A 24,939-nucleotide genomic window follows, 5' to 3' on the forward strand; every position below is an offset into this window, starting at 1 on the left:
CATATGATCAGCGTCCAAGAACCCTCTCCATCCAAGGTAGGACTAAGGAGGGCCAGGCAATGGCTGCTGATGACTCTGCACATAGACCTATAGGCTCCCCTAAACCCACATCCTTAGGTCAGAAGGATGGTAAGGCTGCAGCTACCAAAGGAACCAAGAAGTTTGATCAGGACTCGAACACAAGCTGGATATACTTCTGTCGATTTTCCATAATAGCTCAGAGTAAAACATAACTTATCTCAAAAGAACATAAAAAATAATGATGTTCCTCCTTGGAATAGCTATATTTAAATAAGACCTGTTACCTAGAATTATTTTTCAATTGAAAATAGAAAATACATTTGATCATAAATGAGACCCTTTCTAGTACAGCCAAAAAACAGACGTTGTCCTACTCTATTTGGTACTTAATATTTCATTCTTTGCATAAAGTAGATGGCTTTAATTCACTGTACGAAAAATAAAAATAATTAAACACTTTGACTGGATCATGATGCTAATGAAGTAAAGACATAAATGGAAGTTTCCTTTTATCTTTTACAAAGCCCGCTTATTTCTTGTCTTCTAAATTATTTTTTATTTTTCATAGGTTAGCAAGAAGAGGTTTGTCATAGACCTATTGGATAATTGCAACGGTAATATTACTCCATTGCATAGATGTGTTTGTGGTAGCACCGACTGTACCGATTCCCAATCAATTTCTATAACTACCACATTAAAGTTTTTTAATGGGTTTTGGCAAAACATCTAAATAAGTAAGCTGAAGGTGATCATCTGTTCCCTAGTTGGCACTTTGACCTTACAACTTCCAATGCAATACAGAAATCCCTTGACTGTGGTCAAGAAGTTCATAGGATTGGCTTTGATCTTAGTGGTACCTTTGAATTGTTATTATTAACTGCTAAGCTACAACCATAGTTGGAAAAGCCAATGCTATAAGCCCAGGGGCTCCAACAGGGAAAATAGCCCAGTGAGGAAAGGAAACAGGGAAAAAATAAATTTTTAAGAAGAGTAACATTAAAATGAATATCTCCTTTATAAACTATAAACACTAACAAAACAAGAGGAAGAGAAATAAGAGAGAATAGTGTGCCCGAGTGTACCCTCAAGCAAGAGAACTCTAACCCAAGGCAGTGGAAGACCATGGTACAGAGGCTATGGCACTACCAAAGACTAGAGAACAATGGTTTGATTTTGGAGTGTCCTTCTCCTAGAAGAGCTGCTTACCATAGCTAAAGAGTCCCTTCTACCCTTACCAAGAGAAAAGTGGCCACTGAACAATTACAGTGCAGTAACAACTGCTTGGGTGAAAAAGAATTGTTTGGTAATCTTGAGTAATCATGATTCACCTATTTTTAAAATTTACCATACATAAGTAGATAGGTCTCTTAGTACCCTAATTAATTTTCTAAGTAGTAAAATGGCAGAGTTGTTGTTGTTGATGGGCACAGCATATAGAAGTCTTTAGAGTTTTTTGGTGATTCACCTTAATTTGTTGGACAAAAGCATGACTATATAAAGTCCTTATCCCTGAATTGGAAAATGTGTGGCACCATCGTTCATTTACTTTTTCATGCATGTTGTATAAGAATTTTCACACTCAAGCTCTGACCATCCTTTGCATTTAGATTCACCCAGACAGTACCATCCAATATGTCAGTATGTAGTATTAGTTGAGCATTTAATACTAAGTCTTGCCTTCTCTTATCATAAAGCTTAGTTAAACAGTTAATACTAATAGTCTTGCCTTCTCCATCATAAAGCTTAGTTTAACAGTTAATACTAATAGTCTTGCCTCCTCCATCATAAAGCTTAGTTAAACAGTTAATACTAATAGTCTTGCCTTCTCCATCATAAAGCTTAGTTTAACAGTTAATACTAATAGTCTTGCCTCCTCCATCATAAAGCTTAGTTAAACAGTTAATACTAATAGTCTTGCCTTCTCCATCATAAAGCTTAGTTTAACAGTTAATACTAATAGTCTTGCCTCCTCCATCATAAAGCTTAGTTAAACAGTTAATACTAATAGTCTTGCCTTCTCCATCATAAAGCTTAGTTTAACAGTTAATACTAATAGTCTTGCCTCCTCCATCATAAAGCTTAGTTAAACAGTTAATACTAATAGTCTTGCCTTCTCCATCATAAAGCTTAGTTTAACAGTTAATACTAATAGTCTTGCCTCCTCCATCATAAAGCTTAGTTAAACAGTTAATACTAATAGTCTTGCCTTCTCCATCATAAAGCTTAGTTTAACAGTTAATACTAATAGTCTTGCCTCCTCCATCATAAAGCTTAGTTAAACAGTTAATACTAATAGTCTTGCCTTCTCCATCATAAAGCTTAGTTTAACAGTTAATACTAATAGTCTTGCCTCCTCCATCATAAAGCTTAGTTAAACAGTTAATACTAATAGTCTTGCCTTCTCCATCATAAAGCTTAGTTAAACAATTAATACTAATAGTCTTGCCTTCTCCATCATAAGGCTTAATACTATCCAAGTATTTTAGAAGTTTTATTTCAACTGCGACAAGATTGTGGAATCAACTTTCTAACCTGGTACAGCTGAATCAGTGGAAATTCAGAAGTTCAAACAATTGCAAATGTTTTTTCTGTTGAAAAGGTTGAGACTCAATTCAGTTTATATGATTTATTATTTAACATTGTTGCTCATCTTAATATTCTATAATAATTTTTTAATTTCTCTTATTTCTCATTATAGTTTGTTACTTAGCTATTCCCTTTCTACAACGGGCTGCTTTTCCTGTTTGAACACTTGGGCTTGTAGCATTTTTCTTTTAAAACTTTTGTTGTATATTGGCTAATAATAATAACAATGATGATGGTAAACTGTTGTTCCACATTATCTCATCATATATTCTCTTCATTCAGGGAGCATAAAAAAGATCTTAAGACAACCTAAACACCTGGAATGGTAAAGGCCTTGGTGTGCCTTTCCCTTGACTTTAAATTCAAGGACCCTTTCTCCAAATTTCAGTATTTTTAATGCATCTAATTTTCAAACTACCTTATTAAGTGGAAACTACACAATATTGTAATTATTTTATAGGGTTGTATAAGTGTCGATTACAATAATTATCTGTAAAAGAACAATCAACAAACATTTGGATACTTTAACAAGAGAAATATTTATCCTCCTGAACTAGAACGAGTTTCTCGAACTTCAAGACATTTCCTGGATGCTATCATGTTTACACAATTGTGATATTTATCTAATTTAACTAATTTTTATATAAGACATGATTCATACTTGTAGCAAAGTTTATTTTCAGAACAGTTGTTTTTAATCACAACAAACACAAGATTGTTGGCATTTCAAGAAAGCATTATTCCATCACCTTAAATACAGTACATGAAGCAACTGCTAGTCCTTATAAGGACTTGGATTAATTCAATAATTTGTGATTAATAGGGGATAAAGATTACCCGGAGTAGAAATAATTGATTACTCAGTTTCAGATGATGCTTCTACTCTGTGATCTATCGTATACAAGGAGTCAAATACTATATGCGGTTGATTGGTTGAAAAAATAACCCTCAGGCAATGAAGTGATGGATACACAAACACAACTGTCCTCGGAATATCATGCATCTCCCATTCTATAGGCAATATTTCATAATTTATACTATCACTGTCCCTTAAAATTGTTATTGTTTACGGTGAACCCCAAAGGTCTTCACAGCCTTATACAAGCTTTCCATTACTTTTCATAACTTTCATTAGGTTTATTTTTGCTTATCCAAGTTCTCAACATTTACCCAATTCCATTTTAATTTTTCATATAAAAACAAATCCTTTGGGCAAGCTCTTACTAGTTTAGCAATGAAACTGGGTGGTCTTATTACAGCAAAATAGTCTACAACTTTTACAACGGCCATGCAAAGCACAGCGCTACAAAATTCATGACCTAGCCATTCAAAATATTCTACCTTAAATACAAATTTAAAAATTCTAGCCTTGTTTCCATGTACACCATTTAAGAAAAATTTATTCATGTTGGTCTCAAGGGAAGCGACTCATTTGGTTTAAAAGGATAACAAATACTCTCCCCAAGGGGACAACATTCCCATTTTGTTGATCATCTGATATTGGACACAATCTATCACTATTCCAAGTCATTATTATACCATAGCCAAGTCTTAGTATATCATTACAATGTGCACTTCCTACAAGTCAACCCAAGGTAAAATACTTTATTTCCATTTGGGTAATGTTGAGAATATATTGGAAGTGCTAGCGAATTATCCTCATCATTTTTGTAATTGATAAAGATGATTTACTATCATTAGTATTACTGCTAGTTCAAGGTACTGTACTTAAACTAGATCATAAAATCAACTTCTTGACTTTGCAAAATCGGTACAAAAATATTAATTCGTAAATATAGTAGGCACATATTAGAACACTAATGGAAGAAAAAACAGGAATATGTACTGAAGTACAAGCTACAGAAAAGTAGCTAATGGTCCAAAGGAATGATGTGCTATGAAATGCACATAGAAGGAATAAACCCTATAATGACTCTTAAAATTTAAATACAGTTTTGTATCCATGGCACATAAAAACGTAAACTGCATTTCCTTTTCTTTTGTTGTGTGTGTACACAATTTCAAAAATGGACATATGCTTAAGGAAGTGAGCTCAAAAGCACTTGTCCTAGGCAGTTTGTATTTCACATGAATTTCCTGCATCAATGACTAATTGTTACAATACCCGCTTAAATATCAAAATCAATCAATTAACCTGATTCTTAGGAAAAGCTATGACAGTAACCACCTAGTGTCAAGATGGTGATGGTCAACAGGGCCATTTCTATATAATAAATTTAATCCTGCCTAACCTGGTTAAGATTCAAACCAATGCTTTTCAGAATTGGTATATGGGAAACAATAACTTCATACACTTAGGCAACCAAGAGAAAAAATTAATTTCAACCCTCAGAACCATTATCAAACCATCCCCACAATGACAGCTCAGTACTTCAAAGATTCAATATAGCCAAAGGCAAATGATAATTATTTCTACCCAGAGCTAACCTACACTTATTTCATTTTAAGCAATTTACAAAATATGAATGTAAAAAGGCAGCCCAGTATAAATTCATTATGATTGGGAAGAGAAGATACTACAATGAAATATTAAAAATAATTAAGAACTACTAAGGTGAACACTACTGAAATGTCAAAAATAATTTTTAGCCCTTTTACATACTCTAGATGACATGCAAAATAAACTAAAGTGCTTACAAAAATGCTACCAAGTTAAAAGTATATTGCTGTACCACGTTCTCAGAGACAAATTCAAGAGAGTAATTGTCATTTTAAATACCTAGCCACCAGTAAACAAATCACAGCTCACAAAAAATATATTTTCAAAATATCTTTCTTGGTAAATGAACTTTCATCACAAACCTGAAACAAATGATGCCAACTGCTAAAACCCATATCAACAAATGAGTTGATGAATAATTTTTCACGTCACTATTCATTTCCAAATTTTGAGATTTTCAAACTTTTATAGCATTTGACTATTTGAAAAAATTTCAGAAATCACTGGTTTTGTATAAAAATTAAATAAAAAGAATGACCCAAGAAGATGCAAACAGGAGTCATATACAGAGGGAAGTGCTATAAAGAGCTGCTACTAAAGTATTACTACTATCTGTAGTTATATGGGGGGAGAGAGTACAAATATACACAAACTAATATTTACAAATTATATCAAAGTGCAATAAAAAAAAAAATGTCCAGCTACAGTACCATAAATATACCCTTGGAAAAAATTCAATAACGATCTATATGCAGCATGGTTACTACTGCACTGCATATTATTAATTCTAACAGTACTAATAAAAGTTCTACCAGCATAATACTTAAAAGGGACTTAGACCAGTCTAGACTAAAATATTACAGTATTTGGATATAAAAGAACAAAAGTTGAATTATTTCATAATCTCTTCTTGTGGAAGTAAGTGTAAACTACATGATTTCTACTTAAAAACTTTTCACATGACCAAAGAATATATACCAGGCCATGACCTGTGTCTTCAACTACAACATTTAACAAGCCATGACCTGTATCTTTGGATACATAGTTCACAGTTCTAAAGATCTGCCTACAAAACTATACAGCAATCAGGTTGCTTAACTATAGTAGGGAGGAAATGATAGACAGTTACATTTAAAAATAAAAACTGGAATTTGTTACATGACCATGTTATAAGAGTTCTACATTTTTTCAAGAGGAAAAAAATGAAAAGAAAATGTGGAATTTTCAAAATATTCTTATAAGATTACAACTTTGATTTAAGCCGGTCAATCAAGCATTTCATTTCACCATAATCAGTTTCCATGTATTTAAAATGTAGATTTGCATTTAGTATTTGTTTTCTAATACTAACCTGCACAATCAACATACACCGGTAGATTTTGTTGCAGAAAGTTGCTCTAATTTAACTTACTCTATAATCCATTTACGTAAGTAAACACACACTAAGTCCCAAATTATATAATATACATTATAATAATATATCAGTTAATTAAACAATGTTCATGTTAATCAATGATAGAACTGTCTATGATTCCACTAATTCTATGAACTGGTGGACATATGTATAACATTCTAATAATTGTCTATGCATGTCATTGGCTACTTATCAAGCCATCATGTTTGTTTTGGTTGTGATCCTTTCTAATAAGAGTGATCTGCCGGCTCTAATTTTGAGTCGAAAGTAGCCTGAAGAGCAACAGCAGAGCAATGTAAGGTGACCAAGAGTACTTGGAACTCATGTAGCATCCTTCCTGCAAACCAACAGGGTAGTATCCTGTCTCACTACTAGGAAACACTACTTCTGATTTCCTGCAGGTGTAAGGATGACCTGATCCTGCTCTGATCATTAATAGCAGGATAGGTGGGAGTATATCTGATGTTGATTGTGTAAGTATTAGAAAACTAATTTCATATCTAAAATTACATTTGTCTAATATTTAACGGCAATCAACATCTGCTGATTCCCCATATTTAGTAAGATGGGGGAAAATGATCGGTAATCATTCATGTTAGGAATGTTACCCGAACTGAAGCTTTCCTTATTTGCAGTCAGTCACCATGTCAGAGCTAGGTCCATAGGGAGCTACTGTCTAGGCATCTTCTAAGGTCACACTGTTGACAAAGCCACAAGAGTAGTGGTCCTCTCCCAACTGCCTGGTCATGTTTTAGCCACTTATGACATTTGACAATCTAGACATTCCAAGGTGTCACATCTGTTAAAGGGGTTCAATTAGTGGTGCATGGTGTCCTGCATTCAACAATCTAGGGCTAGGCCTTTAAAAGGAGTCACTTCTTTTGGATGGGTTCAATTGCCGACGGGTGAGGACTTGCACTGAAAGATCTCTACCCTTCAAGCTGTCACTTCCAATGAGAGGGTTTGATCATCAGAGCATGTTGAAGGAATGATGTCATAGTTGTCTCCCAAGCGCTGTTCAGCATAGAGGAGAGGGAACAGCAATCACATTGGTTAAGCAATGACTACCCACAGCCATAATGGGATCTAAGGAATGGATATTACTATATATTAACTCTCCCTCCTTCAAGTAAAATGAGAAAAAACAGGAGTTGTACCTCCATGTCACAGCCTTCAGAATGTTAAGACATCAATGTGTAGGTCGAAAAACGTTAAGCAGCGATACCCTTAATACTGTTGGCTCCTAATGTTCTCCCTTGAGGAGATGAGGTGGGCGATGCCCCCAACACTTGCCCAATGACCTGTCTAAGACAAAAGGCCATTTCATCATTTAACAAGGCCTTGTTTCGGTATTTAGGCGAGATGAAGTGATCTATGATGTGACTGGATCACCTTTGTCCTGGCCAGGTTGTAACATTAGTCTCTCTCTGTCATTTCTATCCACTGTTTCTGAGAGAGATATCAGAACGAATTTCTGAGGAAGAGGATTGTGTAATGACTGTTCTTCCTCGGAATTCTGGCAAGTAGTTCAAAACAAAATTCCTTTCTCTCCAAGCCACCCCCCTGAAAATGCCTGCAATTCCTACAACCCCTTTTGAAGTGGCTAAGGTCACTAGGAAAAGCATCTTCATGGATAAGGCTTGAAGATCTACTGATGATTGTGGTTTGTAGGGCTCTCAAGTTAAAACCTTAATGACCACCTCTAAATTCCGCATGGAGCTGTAATCACCCTTTTGGAACTTCTATCTCGAAAAGACCAAATGAGGTCTGATGATTGGGTCCTTGAGCAACTCCTAGAAAGCAAATCTGAAGACAAATAACAACAGTTTTATACCCCTGACAACTGGAACAGACAAGTATTTTCCTTTACGAAGGATGAGCAGGAAACCTACGATCTTGGCAACTGTCAAGTGTCTTCATATCTTTCACTTGCACTGTTAGTTTATACAAGTGAAAGACCTTTAAATAAAGGTAACTTCTTGGGCCAACTGACTGGAAACTGTTCGACGTTCGAGTCTCCCCCTCCCTCTGGGAACCAAAAGGATTAGAGACGACAGAATGCCAACGAGTCTTATCCACAGCCTGGCTGGAGGTGCCTTTTGTCATTAGAAAAAGTGTGATGCATTCCTGTAGTGTTCGGATGCGATCTTTTGTCGGGAAAGCTTTCAAACTCTATATTGACCTGGATGGACAGTTTGTTGCAGAATCTTGGGACTATGTCCCTCTTGTGTGGCGTCCTGTTCTAAGCTCGACACAAAGACGGTCGTCCATATATTTCACCATCCTTATGTTTCTCTTGCGGAGGGCTGTTCCTTCAGGTGCCATGAGACGAGTGAAGACCTGTGGTGCCATTGTCAGGCCAAGGCAGAGCTTTGAACTGCCATACCTCCTATTCCCAGCAAAAACTCAGTAGGTGTAGAAAATGAGGGCAGATGGGAACTAGAGATGTGCATTTTTCAGGACAAGTGAGAAGAACCAGTCGTCTAATTGGACTGCTAAAGGGCCCAACCTAGGAGTCTCTAAATTTAGAAACAAGTTTTGGTTACAAAATGGTTAAGACAAGAGAGGCCTATAATGGGTGTCCAAGAATAGATGCCTTTTCGACAATAGTAAGGCTGTAGAAACCGGATGATGGAACAGAAGCTAATTTCCTCCCTACCGTTCTTCTCAATTCTTACAACTCTGCCCAAAGAGCTCCTCCCTTCTCCAACAACTCTTGGTAAGGTTGAAAGGTATTGGACTACTTGATATGAATGGAGGTTGGCTGAGGAGAATCCCGTACCCAAGCCTCTAAACTTGAAAGACCCAAAGGTTTGGATCCAGTTCCTCCCAGGCCTGCCAGTTGTTGTAAGAAGCCTCCTATCTTTACACACAAGGGCTGTAGTCCCTACCGGCGAAAATCGTTACTGACCGTCTTCGATCTTATCTGTCCCCTACTTCCTGATGTCATGGGTGACTTGATGGAGAGGTTGATGGCACTGGCCAATATTGCTCCAAGGCTCCGAGAACAGACCCATAAGGGAATCCCAAAGCCCTCCCACCATATTAAGATTTTCTTGAATTGTTCTCATAGACACCCTGAGCTTAGCACAGTCCTCCAGATATAGACCAAGCAATGATTTGTAGTTCTCCTGGAGGTTAAGCATCTCCTCCCACAAGGAGTTAAGAGGCACTGGTGACAGAACTGGAGGCACCACCTCCCACAAGGAGTTAAGAGGCACTCACTGGTGACAGAACTGGAGGATCCTCTCCTTAGTCAAATAGGCCCTCCTGCTTTTGGCCAAGGCAGAAGTCAGAAACTGAGGCTAGTCACTGTATGCATACTCTGCTGGCTTCTTGGTGACCACTCATCTCCCTTGTCTGAAGAGTTCTCTTGTCAACCGGCATAAAATTGGGTTGTGTTTCTTTGTCTGTAGTGTGTCCTACAGATCTGGACACTGAAGGGAACACTCCAGGTTCCTGTGTTGTGATGGTTAACTTCAACTTCATTAAAGGCAATCCTTATAAAGGTAGACAACAGTATGTTACCCTTCTCAAACCTTGGAGGTCATCCCCAACCACTGAAGTGAACTTCCTGGCCATCATCATGATACCCAACGGCTCTGAAGGTGGGCTCCCCTCTCAAGGAGTCTGAGGAGAGGACAATGAAGGAGCAATGACAGGAGACCCATCTGGTGCAGAGTGCACCTGGGCTTCAACCCCTCTCCTTAAAACAACAAGGTGTTCCTTAACTGTTGGTTTCCAGGAAGGAAACAAACGAGTTCCGAGTGCTCTTGGTCACATTACATCACTCTGCTATTACTCTTCAGGTCACTATTGACTCAAAATTTGAGCCAGCAAATTGCACTTGTCAGAAAAGATGACCAAAACAAACTTGGCAATGTATGTCCACCGATTCATTAAATTAATCTAATCATAAATAGTTCTATCATTGATTAACAAACATTAATCAATATATAATTATATCTTATATATTTCAGGAATTTGTGTGTACAGTATGTTATAATTACGTAAATGGATTACAGAGTAAATAAAATTGGGAAAAAAGTTGCAGCAGTAAGATCTATTGGCAGATGTTGATTGTGCAGTGAGTATCAGACAAAATACCCTTCATCTAAATATGCAGTCACAAGATACTTTGTAACCTTTCATCCTCTGCCTACTATCAAACTTCACAATTCAATGGTTTGAAAAGTTACCCCTTTAGAAAAAGTGAACCCAAATTTATCGTGATGTAATGAATCCGTTTCAGCAAACTGTACGTATGGGAGTAATTCACACTTTTGCAAGCTTTGGATGTTTCTATAATCCTCTCTGTCTATTTTAGGCAATAACCTGCACATCATAGCTCATCTTTAAATATGCACAGAACAGTTACTATATATATAATTAAGACAACAAGCTCGCATATGTTTAATGGGTTAAGAGTTTTACTTTACAATGGTGTACTCTGAAAACTTTTTACAGCGCCGAGATATCTATCAACTGATACATAATTTGAACAAAGGAAATAGAAAAAGTTGGACAACTAAAGATATCCTATGCTACATGACTGATATAAAAACCCTTCTTGTAAGGGTTTCTTGCAGCTACTTCTGTGACCATCAATCACTCACACACATCAAATAACGTTTTCTACCCACAAGTCACCCGGAAACTATTAACGTATACATATTTCTCAGAAGTTTGAAAAACTATCTTTAATGATAACTAAATTTGGGTTATGATGTACAAAGTCGCTATCAAAACCAGAATATGGCACAATTAAAATAAGACTTCAAAGATTTGTGGATTTTATGACTTAAAAAGACATTTCCAGACATATAGTCATGTATCAGGTGTATCTGTTTTTTTGTATAAAACAAAGATGATTCGCTCTAAAAAAAAAAATAAATTACAATCCCAGTTATATAGATTAAGTTCTACTCAATTTAACCGAGCTATAGATTAAGTTATATTTAATTGAACCAAGCTCCATTATCAAGAAATTAACCTTCCTACTTTGTAAGAGAACATTCTTCTTTAGCAATGAGATACAAAAGCTCCTTAAAAAATATCTCTGCAATAAATCTTACCTAAGCATTCCTCTACAAATCTCACATAGGTAATTTAAGTCAACTTCTGCTGGCCAAATTCTATGCTAAACACTGCATTTCCCTTCACCTGATTCAGCAGTCAACAACAGTCTTCTTCTCCCTTTCCCCAATGATTTTCTTCAATTATTTCACCAAGATGTTTCCAAGAGATTTAAATACAGTAGATACTAAGCAAAAATTCATTCGTTAGTCACAAACACAGAATTCGTATGCATTCCGACATTTACTGGACTTATGAAAACCAAAACAATTTCATTCAAGTACAGAACAACGGTAGTCATGACCACTTACGGGATCCGCTGTAATTTTTACCATTATACTCAACAGTAGCTATGTGCCTGTGAGGTTTCAGATGTCCTTCAAACCACGATGTTGGCAAATTACCATTTAACTAAGATTAACTACAGAATTTCAATATCAGCTCTTAATTTATACCTACACACAAAGATACACTTTACATAGTACAGCAAGAAATGTGTTCGTTATACTATATTAACAAATATAGCATTCCTTTACTATATCAAAGTACAGTACACTGTTCCGTACAAACTCTCTCTCCTGTATATACCACGTGAACACTCATTTTCTGTCTTAGCACTGGGTAGTTCTTGACGTTTAATTTTAGTTTGACATTCGCTGAAATTGAATTCAACTATATCAAACCAAGGCCTTTTCAATGTTCCACAACCAATTTTTTAGTAATATCAAAATAATTCCTACTACTTTTATAAGTGCAATATTGGTAGTGCTTCCCTGTAATATGAACAAACTTTTGATGAGGGTATATCTAGATTAAACCAATTATTTATGGCTCTATAAGATATGAGTAATTACTAAACAACTTCACCCATAAATGAACCAACATACAAAAATAGCTTGTCTGCTGCTTTAATTTCATAAAAACGTCTCACAGAAGTACTAAGCAACAATGTGCCACCATGCTTAGCAAAATATAATACAAGAAAAATTCCAGATACCATTTCTTGGGAATGCTGAACAATAATATCGGGTATTTATTATTAATGGATACCAAAATATCTGCAGCTCAGGCTTAACTGTCAAGCAAATACAGATGCTTTTTTTACACTGCACAAGACAACCACAAGCACAGGGCAAGCATAAAACAAAAGAGTATCATTACAAAAGGCAGTAAGGGATAACTTTCCTAAGATAAAATCTCAAAATTACAGTAGACCCCAAAACTACAGGCATCCATTCACTTGCCCTAGGAGTTGAAAAAAAGATATTTCTCTTAAATGCACGAGCAATTAAGAACTTTCAGCAAAGACCCAAATTGGTCCATCTTCACATTATTTCAGGCTCAACACACTGTCAATACTTGCATAAATAAAGGCATCCCTAAATTTGGCTTTTATAAAAGTACCAAAATTTGATAAATGATCATGCCCTCTGCTAGTTGTATTACATTAAAAAGTCTTCAACAAAATTACGATAATTTGCATTTCATTTCTCCATTATGTAGAGTATGTTATCAAACTATATGAAGTTCACAATAGCTTCTGATAGTGATCTAAAAATAAAAGTAAATAGAGTAAACTGGATTAAACTGGACTTTTGTAATTTCTAAATAAATTTATCTAAATCTTTTATTACATAAAAAAATAAAAAAAATGACTTGAAGAGCTATCAAAACATAACCTTAACGACGATGGTGTAAGTTTTAAAAGTCAGATTCTTTACTCATATTAAACATTAAACATTTACCAATTCCTCAAAGGACTCGCAAACAACTAATCCAAAGGAAATTGTCATTTTACATATGATTTAGTTTATCAAGTGTAAATCCTAAAACCAATGCTTTCATTTACAAACAAAAATGCGAATTATAGAAAGCTAATGCCGTATCTTCAAAACTTTAATAAATTTGCATTCCTTTGTCATATCAAGAGAAAACTACAGCAAGCAAAATATCAAAATCAGGCTTAAGGGTTAAAACGGCAAAGGCAAAAAATATGATCATCTACTTGGCAGTCAGGTAAAGTCTTCACATCATGCAAACCAACTGTCACTTCATAAACAATGGCCAAGTATTCAATATATATATATAATATATATATAATATATATATATATATATATATATATATAATATATATATATATATATATATATATATATATATATATATATATATATATATATATATATATATATATATATATATATACACACATACAGTATATAAATGTGTATGCATTTATGTATGTACAGTATATAGCGTACTTTACATATATATATATATATATATATATATATATATATATATATATATGTGTATATACATACATGTATATATATATATATATATAAATATATATATATATATATATATATATATATAGTGTACATATATATGCACTGACATATGCATAAATATATGTTGTACATATATTTACGTACATATACATATAGTTTCTGAAGCTTCCTAGTATTATTGTGAAGATATCTGTTGATCACAATGCAGAAAAATAAGTTTAGGTTCCACCGGCATATTATGACATACGGCAAGCAAGGAACATTAGCTACTTTGATATTACTTTATAATTGATGTAAAGCTAAAAGTTTTCAAAACTATTCAATTCTCCTGTATGACTGCAAATGAGAATCTTAGAAAATACGAAAAAACAAGCTTTGTTTGTCTAGAGATGTAAATACTTATTATGCTTTACAAGATTCGCACAAGTCCAAGCAAGAATGAGTTAACCGTGACCAGCATATAAAAATATTAAGCACAATAATTCCAAAGCCCTGTGACACCTAAGACCACAGACAATTCAAGCATTCACATCCATAATGCAGTCCACAATCTATACTGGGGTCTACTGTATTTAAAGATACTGTAGTCACAGACGACTATTAAATTTGAGTCATGTTAATAATAAACAAAAGATAATTAATATGTTAATAGGGAAAGAAATCAACACTGGAGAGGAAATTACAAAAATGAATCGAAGAACTAAGAGAAACGACGTGAATGGAGGATTCTATTAAAAAATACAATAAAAGAGAAAAGGAAGAGACAGATAGATTATGGAGCCCTCCCGAGACAATGCACGGATGGGAAAAAGAGAATAACCTCTACCTGGTCTGTGTGCTGCCATAGGATTGCACTGGGGTAGTAGTGGTAGTAGTGGCAGACGGAGGAGTTGGTTGGCCGCGCACTGGGTAACTTACGCCATCGCCTAGACTAGAATAACAACAAGAGATCACACATTCTTAAAGGACTCTGCCACTACTGGTTTAGGCTGTTACAAACGGTTTTACATGATCAAGGATGAAAACGACTGTCATTCTTTATCTGTAGAAGACATGTGAGGAAGTGTTATGGTATCTTGATAATTAACTAATGATAAAAAGAAAGGAAAGGCCAACTATCATGGAATATAATCATCAATGAGACTATTATCTATATCATGGTTGCAAGTGATGATGAAAAAGTTTATTACTGAAGTAGTTACAGTACCAATCAAATGCCACACATACTACTGAACAGGACACAACAGTTTCCACTGTCTCTCACATGTCTCAATACGTAGGCTTAAATATACACTTAAAAACATTATCAGTTTACGTCACTGCTGCATATCTTTATGGAACACCAACCTGAAGACAATTAAAAAATAAAATACTTAAGATTTAATTGAAAAATGACACGTCATCATTTTTCTCCGACACCAAATTAATCAAAATGAAGAGATTGGCAAGAAATTCACAAGACTTTAATCTTCAGAGCAGAGAGAATTAGAAAAAAAAACAATATTGATTGACATAGTACAATAAAAACACCTGTCACATCTTCAAATAGCATGTCAAACTTGATACCATTTACAATCAATCAAGATTGCTAATAAACATTAATTCTTCATCTTTAACATTAAAGCAGCTAGAGATGAATATGCTTATGATGATGAACAAATAGGAGTAATGTATACCGAGTTGAAATTGATACATTTCTTTACATAAAAGAAAAATAATCTGTTGAACAAAATTTTGCTTTCCCAATTGAAAATTCCTCTGTTCAATGCTTTCAAACCCACCAATAACAACATAACAGTATATTGATATCTTGATACTGTAGTGTACTATCATCATATTTGGCATGCAATAAGATTGAAGTTCATAGGACAGTAGGAGCCCCACCAAAGGGTACATACATCTTTCAAGATAATGTGCAAACAAATTACTTTACTGTGTTTGCTACTCTGCATACTGTATACTGATACATGCTAACATATACTGATTACCAAAACATAACTTAAGGCTACTAACAAGACATATTACAGTTATGGTACTCATAATCAGCATAAACCACTAGAGAAAACCACATATGTGCAAATACATAAAAAAGTCAAGCTCAAAACACTGATTCACAGCCCACAAAGATTCTTCAAGTAACCACCTATCAAAAAAAAAATTTACTTCTGTAGCTGTAATATATTACCTGTTTAAAAACCATTCTTGGACACAAACAATACCTCTGCTGAAGTAACCTGGATTTGATATTCTGTATATAATAATATCACCTAGCAAAGTATGTTATGCATAATTCCCTAATAAGATTATTAACAATTTCCGTGAATTTCTAAGAAGGCACAAAATTACAAAATACCAACAACTTCTCCTCCTGTCTTAGTTATCAGAGATTAATTCCTATCTTCTTTTCGTACTCCACCAAGCAAGGGTTTTCCACTATATTGTCTCACATGAAAAATTTCAAAGATAAAAATTAACCCTTTGATAATTTGGTGACTTCATTTGCAGTACCACAAATATCAACTCATTCATATGACTGCAAAAGATGTCATCTGCTGGAAATATTTATCTAAGTCTAATTTTAATTTTTTTTTAAATAAGGCCTTTCTCATTTTTAACACACTGAAATATAAAATATTCATTTATAATTAAATACCCACCAATAATCAGCATTATACCAGGAATAATTAATTTAATTGAAGCCATAAAAAAATGTATATCATAAAATGGTCAATATGTAGTTTGTCACAGACAAATCTTTAAACCTAACAGGAATCTCACAAAAGTTGAGACTCAGTGATGCAACATATACTGCTAACTTCACAAACAGCCAGCTTATTCTCGTTGCTACTCTATTAAACTACATTGTAAGGGTTCATGGTACTCAAAAATAAAAAAAAAAAAATAAAAAAAATTATAAATCAAGGTACTACTGTTTAACTACTATAACTAAAAAAATGCTGATGTATACCCTACTAAATCTAAAAGAAAATACCAAACAATTCTATCATGCCTCAATGGGTAACAAATTTTCTTTATGGTTCTGGTTGGGAAGCCATTTCCCTCTTGGTCCGTTAATCACCAGCTGATCCAATTTTGAGATTGCCTTTTAGATTCCTAGAGCTTGCCAATTTCAATTTTCCTTCTCTTCTCTTGGACACTTGACCTTATAGAAAATCAATTTATAACTTTCAATTACCTATTCTTATGTTCCAGCCTGTCCTCCTCATAATTTGAAGGCCTTTGTTCAGTTACTGCCTCATTCAACTATTCTAAGCATTTCTCTTCTTGGCCTGTCACCAAAATTATTTTATCATCCATAATTTTAAACTTTCTCCCATCTCACACCCCTGTGCTTGTCGGAATCCTCCGTCCATGAAGAAAAAAATAACCTTTACCTAATGCAATTCCAATTTTTATCTCTAAACTGTATATGTACTATAATATAATTATGTATTTGAACTTCCTAGCTCCAAAATAACAAATTTGGCAGTAATTTGTATGTTTCTTAGTATACAAACCTAGAGCTATTTATAAGGGTATACTTTCAGCTATGCCAAAAGTATACCCCCATAAATAGCGGAGGGTTTGTATTTACCCCGGGAACAATTAACAGTTTTGGTAGAAAATCAATTGATAGTCTTACGTAACCTCCCTTCTTTAAAAAAAGAATTTCCATTCTTAGAAGAAATAAATTTTTATTGAATAAAATGTAAATCTTAGTACCCAATGAGTTAATCTTGTTGAACAACAATCATCACTATGCTGATCTTACTTTTGTTAATCATTATTCCAAATCTTTCTACTACTGTATCAAACAATTTACCATTCAAATATAGTTTCTTCTTCCAGATTTTCCAATTTTCCTTAACAAATGAGTAACTTTTGCCAATTCTGTCTATATTTGATAAATTTAGCTTCCACAGATTTTCTTATTTTAAAACTTTCAACTATAATTTTGACTTATTTCTAGCTCCAAGATATGGTTTGTACTTCAGCAACTATTGTTACCCAAGTACTCAAAAAGATTCCAAGCAAAAATTCTTCCAATTGCAGTACTGTGCTAATATTTTTTTGTCTACTTCTTCACCAAATTCAACTGATTTTGCATCTTTCTTTGATTACTTAACATTTCTATGAACGATTCTTTGCCAAATAAGTTTTCTTTTATTGGAAACAGGTATTCATGGCATACAGGATACCTAGAGTAATGTGCTTTATGTACTTTTTAACTCGAGTGACCACTGTTATACGTGAATTTTCATCTCACTGTGCAATCTACATCAATATCAAATCTAAAAGCTGGTATTACCAGAATTCACTAAATAAAGCAAGAGATCTACAAGTGCTATTTTACTCATAGCTCCAAATATCCAAAAATATTACATCTCAGTAGACTCTTAACAGTGGACTATATGCACTCACCTATTACAAAAGTATAGTGTTGAACCATATTTTCATGTGAAACATTTAAACCAACCATCTTATAAGGGGCTGGAAGCAAAATGAATTGTCATCTCTCTTCAGTCCTGTTCACGTTCTGCCTGAATTCCCATTAGGTTTAAGGCTTACTCTAAACCTGCATTTCTTCAGACTTCCTGAACCTTTCAAGAGGTTTTTATAATTACTCTCCTCCTATGCCTACTTTTCTGACTGTTCTTCATCCATTCTACTTATGTCTAAATCACCTCAAACTGGCAGCTGTCTACTTTCCACACACTGAACAGGGTTGGGGTGGCCGATGTGGTAACATCCTTGACTAGTGAATGCCAGAAGTGATATCGAGTCTCACTCAAACTCGGTTCCTTTGGCCACTGCAACCTCACCAGTCTTGTGAGCTAAGGATGGGGGGTTAGGGGGAGCCTATACATCTATCTGCCGAGTCATTAGCAGCCATTGCCTGGCCCTCCTTGGTCCTAGCTTGGGTGGAGAGGGGGCTTGGGCGCAGATCATATAAATATAAGTGGTCAGCCTCTAGGGCATTGTGCTGCTCGATAGGGCTACGTCACTGTCCCTTGCCTCTGCCATTCATGAGCGGCCTTTATACCTTTAAACCATCCACTGCTGCCTATTTCATAATTGCAACTTTTCTACAACACTGATCATGAATCTCAACATTCTGAAGGTATGCCTTTTCTATAAGCAGTTAATTTGTGATTAATTAAAATTGTCGTTTATTTTCAATTGAAAATGTTGACATACAAATTCTTATGTGATTTGTGCGGACATTTGTGTTTCACTCACTATAAATTAGAGCAGGCACAATAAATCGTATGGGATGCAGTAATTCTCATCTTAGTTGACTATGTTTATATTGTAGCAGATAAAGCTATGGTATAGTTAACTATTCCATAAGAAAAGATTTAGATAATTTGTATGAATTATAATTTTCTTAACAATAGTAACACCACATGTACTTAATATTTACACCTACTCCATATATAACTTTTGGATTGAATATTTACCATTGTACAAGAAGACATTTTGATTAAATCCAGAAGGCTTCAATAGTACTTCTAAGTGTAATGAAAAATGTAGTAGTTTCATGACCGACCCACCGATCAAAGTTGGCCATAAATGCCAGTGTCAGATTCCTTAAGACAATTAGACTCAAATAATCTAAATACGGAAGTAGTGAAACAGTTGAAAACATTGCCCATACATGTGGACCTACGACCCACTCTTTCATGAATTTGGATTACCTATGTGGCCATTCAGCACCTGAGTGCAACAGGAGAAACTATTGTTACACTATCAGGTCCAAGTTAAGAGGTTGGGCAGCAACATAGAAGATAGGAAGAGTGAGAAGAGAATACGAAACAAGTCTATCCAAGGGCCATAAATGGCAAACTTCCAAGTACCTAGTGTCACTCTTTCCAGTGTCTTGCTGTCGTATGAATGAAGAACAAGAAATCACTCTCCTGATTATAATGGGAGTTTTAAATTTTCCAGCTCGTTTTTTTTGCCCCTTTCCATTTATGTATTTAAAAGATCGTAATTGACGAATAAAAATTCTATCTTCATACAGTACTTTCAGACTCTTACCTGTAAAGTCCTGTAATAATCACGGTTTATCTAATGGTTGTGTCTTACCATCTCCCTATAAGTATCCAGCTTTGTTAACTGCAGTTAAAAATTTTGGTCTTTTTTCTGACAATGTTGTGTAAGGGATTTATCTACCTTATCTCAGTATTCTTTTGGTTTGCATATATTGATAAAGCAGGGCTTTTGTTTTGTTTACTATTACACATGATATTACTGCTGCACTGATTTTCTGGTCCTTGTTTATGCTGCTCAGTTCCAGCTTCCAGCTCATGCAGTTACTGTGAATATAACTCTTGGATTGCCTGTTGTATATTATTCTACCTGTCTCTGCAAATGTAGTTCCTGTTCTGCCTACTGTTCCTTCATAAGAAACTTCACCTGTTCTTCCTAATAACCCTCATGGACTGCCAGCTGTTCCTAAATCAACTCCCTGACTTGTTACTAAAATAAGAATGCTTGTCTTGCCAGCTGTACCTACAATACCTGCTCCTCTATAGTCCATTTCTTTTAGCGAGTCATATTTGCACCGACTCACAGCGGTGCCCTTTTAGCTCAGAAAAGTTTCCTGATCGCTGATTGGTTGGACAAGATAATTCTAACCAATCAGCGACCAGGAAACTTTTCCGAGCTAAAAGGGCACCGTTGCGAGTCTGTGCAAATATGACTCGCTAAAAGAAATGGACTATAGTTAATTACTATGCCTGTTTTATTCCAGTGATTTCAGCTCCTATATTGCTATTTCACCCGTTGTATCTTGGTGTGTATTCACATTCACATTCACGTTGGGCTTAATTAGGAGGCTCAACAACCTGCCTGAACCCCCTATAATGCAGGTCCGCCACGACAACATTAAAACTACCTTGAAATAAATATTGAAGAAAACTTATTCCAAAAGCCAAAACCAAAAGGTGGGGAGTAGTTAGTTACCCACTCTTGATAAATCAAAGGTATACACGGGTGATAAGTTGCTTTGAATTACTACACTGTCGTTTGCACATGTATGACAGAAGCAGTAATACCATGTGTGGTAACTCCTACTACATTCACCATATACTAAGGAACACTGAATGCCATTGGCAGTTGTAATGTACAGCTGCTTGAGAAAGATCTGTATTTTACTTCTGTTTATAAAACAAACAGTACACGTTTCAAACATTTATACTCAAAATGAGGACTCTAGATGAATGGGTTTGTGATAAAACAACTATTATTCATACCTCAATTCCTTTCAGAGCTTCATTTTCCAAGCTATTTGTACATATTATGCAACATTTACTATGAAGTGGCTCTCAAATTACTCGAGCTTCCTTTTTATAGACTATTCTCCCTAATAACATCAAGGCTTCCAATTTGGGTATCATAGAACCAACGGCAATGTATCTTAACCAAAATTTTACTTAAAACAATATCATAAAGAAAAAAGGCTTATCCAGTCCAGTGAGTAAAACTTCTCAAATATCAAACTTCGATAGGTTTCAATGAATGTTTTATGAGACCTTCTTTATCAAGTGTTAAATGCTTACAGGACTTTCAGCAAATACATACATTTGTATTTTATGACCAGTTCTTATGTCAAATTAAAAAATGAAAAAAAAAAATTGTATAAATTCTTTTCAAACATGGGATAAGAAGTAAAGAATGTGAGAAAAAACTAAAACTGAGGAAATACGTGAAAAACAGAAGACAGAAAACATAGCTGTGGGGAAAGGGGATTTAGACTTGGCAAAGAACCTTTGGTAATGTTGACAGAGCACCACACGAGGCCCACTGTAACAAGAATCACTCTGGTTTAAAATAAACAAAAGGCAAGAAACTTGTACATTCATTATTAAAATACTGTACTTACTACTGTTCATTTTCATTGTTGCAAAATGAAGGAAATTTTTGAACCCTTCTGAAAAGAGTAACCAAAGTGTTAAATAAAAAGTGGATAAATGGAATAAATTATATCATATTTTCTATAACTTCTTCAAGATTTAAACTTAACACCAAAAATCAAAAGGCATATAAACTACTTGAGTCTTGTTCTTTAGGCAACAAAATAAAATTTACCAACACTTTTGCTTCAAACGTGCAAACTTATTCTTCTTTTTATAGCTTAAAGCCACATAGCAAATATCCAAAACAATATGGTTAAATTTTACTGATGAAGCAGAAGCAGCTTAGAATCCTTTTTTATGCTCTTTTAAGTAGTCTGTATAACGTCTATGATGCCCATACATATGGAAGGTTTTCATCGAATAACACATCACATCTATTAAGAGTAGCCAGGCAGGAAGGGAATTAATCGACTAGGAACTGAAAGAACGCTGAAAAATCTTCAATTAGTCAAGTGCTCAAATTAAGAAAAACTATAGGTATAATTCTACGGAACTAAAACGACTAGATTGGAATCAAGAATTTGGAGTACAGAAGTTCCTCAATTTACAAAGTTGATAGGTTCCAAGAAGCAGTTTGCAAGTTGAATTGTTAAATGGAAGTGAAGAAAGAATGGAGCTAAGTTGAGAGAGGTAAAGGAGCTACTATACACCAGGAACAGAATGGGAGAGATAGCTTGGATGACTGGTGAATAGGAAATGTCAATTTGAGACAAGAGTATACATAACATTGGAAAATGTGTTTGTACTACTCTCCGCTGCAAAAGCATGGACAACAAAGATTTTGAAAATATGACATCATACAATTTTATGATTCAAGGGTAATGAATGGTGGAAAGATCCAAATGAATGAGGAATTGGCAGAGAGATGTAGTGTTCAGGAATTCACATATCTAGATGACTTGGATATGTGATAAGAAGGGATGAGGAACCGTAAGGTCAGAAAAACAGTACATGTGATAAAAGCAGGATGAAGGCCTGTTGAAAGCCCAAGAAAACAAACATAAAAATACGTTAGATTAAGACCTATATAGCATCATAAGACTTCAGAAGACAATTGTATAGGTCAGAAAGGGTAAAGGAACATTTCTAAATGTTTATATCACAGCAACATAAAAGTTTAGGATGAGGTCTACAAAAGAAGCCCTCTTTTTAATAAAGTCTCAAGAAACTGCAGACCCTTTTTTTTGACAACCTAAGCTAGACTTCTGCCAGAAAACTCTCTTGCTCATTTGGGCAGCCCACAAATTAAATTAAAATTCACTAGTGAGATCCAACCTGGGAGGAAAACTTCTCAGGCACAAGATCTTTCCTGAATTTCAGCAACAAAATTCAAATAAAGCATAAATAGCAGTATCAGGTGTTCCAAGTAATGACAGATGTCGGGGCACCCCTCTCCTCACCCAAACGATCAAGGAGTCTTGACTATACATGAAAATGGATATTAACAGAATTGATATAGACTTCCGAAGCAAGAATTCACATGAGATGCAATCTAAAGCATCTCTTAGAATGCTGTTACTAAGCATGTAAGGCAAGTAGAATGGCAAACTTTATTAAACAATGAAGGCAAGTGTCTCCATATGCATTTCAGCGAGACCTCTGAGAGTGGAATGGGTATATTCTGAATGTCTAAGGGGCAGTATATTTCACCATCATCACTATAAGACAAATAACTTTACTATTATGATTACCATTAATATCATATAATTATTATCATTTCTATTATTATGCATTCAATATTTGCTTATAAAAACAAAAAGCTATTGTTGACAGATTCTTTTCAATTGCAATATATGGAAAAACCATAAAATCAGAAAAGTAGAAAAAAAAATCTTATACTGCATAAATGTACAATAATCCTTACTATCTTCAACAAATCTCTATATCAACTTTGACAGAAAGCAATGGTTTCTTGAAAGTGTTTCTTAACTTCCAAGTGATAGAATTATCAACACTTAACAGGATGATCATAAAGGGAATGAAACCTCTTTGGTAATGGAAAAGACCTCACACCTTCGACTCAAGGATATCGCATATAAAAGTTCCACTCGCTGACAAAAAAAGCTCGGCCACTTTCAATAACTGTGGATGTTTCTTGAATGAATTTGTGGTGGTTTGTACAGTTATAAAGATAACTGATCAATAGAAGCAGCAAACCTTAATATTCAGTAATAAAATATTCACACTAGAATATTAGGGAATAGGATATATTATCAAATAAGACTAGTTGCATTCTTAGAGGTTGGACTAACTGCCGTAAAAGTTTATGAATGCCGATGGAATTAACATTATTTCCTAGTATGAATGCTATGTCATTAGAAATATTAGTTAAAGCACAGATAAAAACTACTATTAACACAGCTGATTAAAAAAAATGATTCCACTAGAATGGGTAGACAATTAAGAATATGATAATGAAAACAGAAAAAAAATACCTGTAAGCTAAGAATACTTCTAGACTACTGTTGATGCATAACATCACTTCAATTCTACTACCCATGTCTTCACAAAGACACATTTCTGGCCCTATTTCCTTTTTTCACTTCAATACCCCAGTATTATAATCACCTTTCACTCTTCTACAAAATCTTAGCAAATTAAAAAAAAAAAAAATTCATATTAGAATATTGAATTTTAAAAACTTACAATAAAGAAAAATAGGGAAATCTATTTCAAATTCAATAAGTGTAATTTACCATACTATATAAGGTAAAATCATCTTATACCTTATCAATCCCATTTTAAGGGTTCTGACAGCATAATTTCCGTATGAAAGAAGTTCTGTATTTTTACCTCTTAAAACTATACAAATTTTTCTTCTTAAACCATAGGGGCAAAAATACATGGATTCACAAGTTTTTGTAACTACAATACTGTAAATACCAGTGAACATTAACTAATACAGTATAAGAAATCTAACATAGAAGGGCATTACAGTTTCCTGCTGCCTCCATACACATGATGAAAATACTTTAATAAATCTATTAAAGTACAGTACTTACAGTTGTCTGTGGTAAGAGTTGATTTATGTATCCCACTCTGTCCTCAACAGACTAAGCATTCATGAGAACCTTCATAAAACAGGAAAAACCAATGTTGCATGTCCACCAAAAGCAGAAGAGGAATTGGTAGGGTGGTTTTCCTTTCGTCTCCTTTTTCACAT

The 24,939-nt window shown here is 34.6% G+C and overlaps 1 protein-coding gene across 3 annotated transcripts in view; it reads right to left on the reverse strand.

Moving 5' to 3' along the window:
• LOC137652176 (palmitoyltransferase ZDHHC20-B-like) overlaps positions 1-24,939 on the reverse strand; it is a 100,279-nt gene that overhangs the window by 36,449 nt on the left and 38,891 nt on the right. For 2 of the 3 annotated variants that reach the window (XM_068385385.1, XM_068385386.1), the window contains exon 10: positions 14,681-14,785. The exons of the other annotated variant lie outside the window; for it this stretch is intronic. In XM_068385385.1, the coding sequence (XP_068241486.1) occupies positions 14,681-14,785 (105 nt within the window). The remainder of the gene's footprint in view (positions 1-14,680; positions 14,786-24,939) is intronic. 3 annotated transcript variants of the gene reach the window in all.

The sequence above is a fragment of the Palaemon carinicauda genome, chromosome 13, assembly GCF_036898095.1.
Source record: "Palaemon carinicauda isolate YSFRI2023 chromosome 13, ASM3689809v2, whole genome shotgun sequence".
Taxonomy (NCBI): Eukaryota; Metazoa; Arthropoda; class Malacostraca; order Decapoda; family Palaemonidae; genus Palaemon; species Palaemon carinicauda.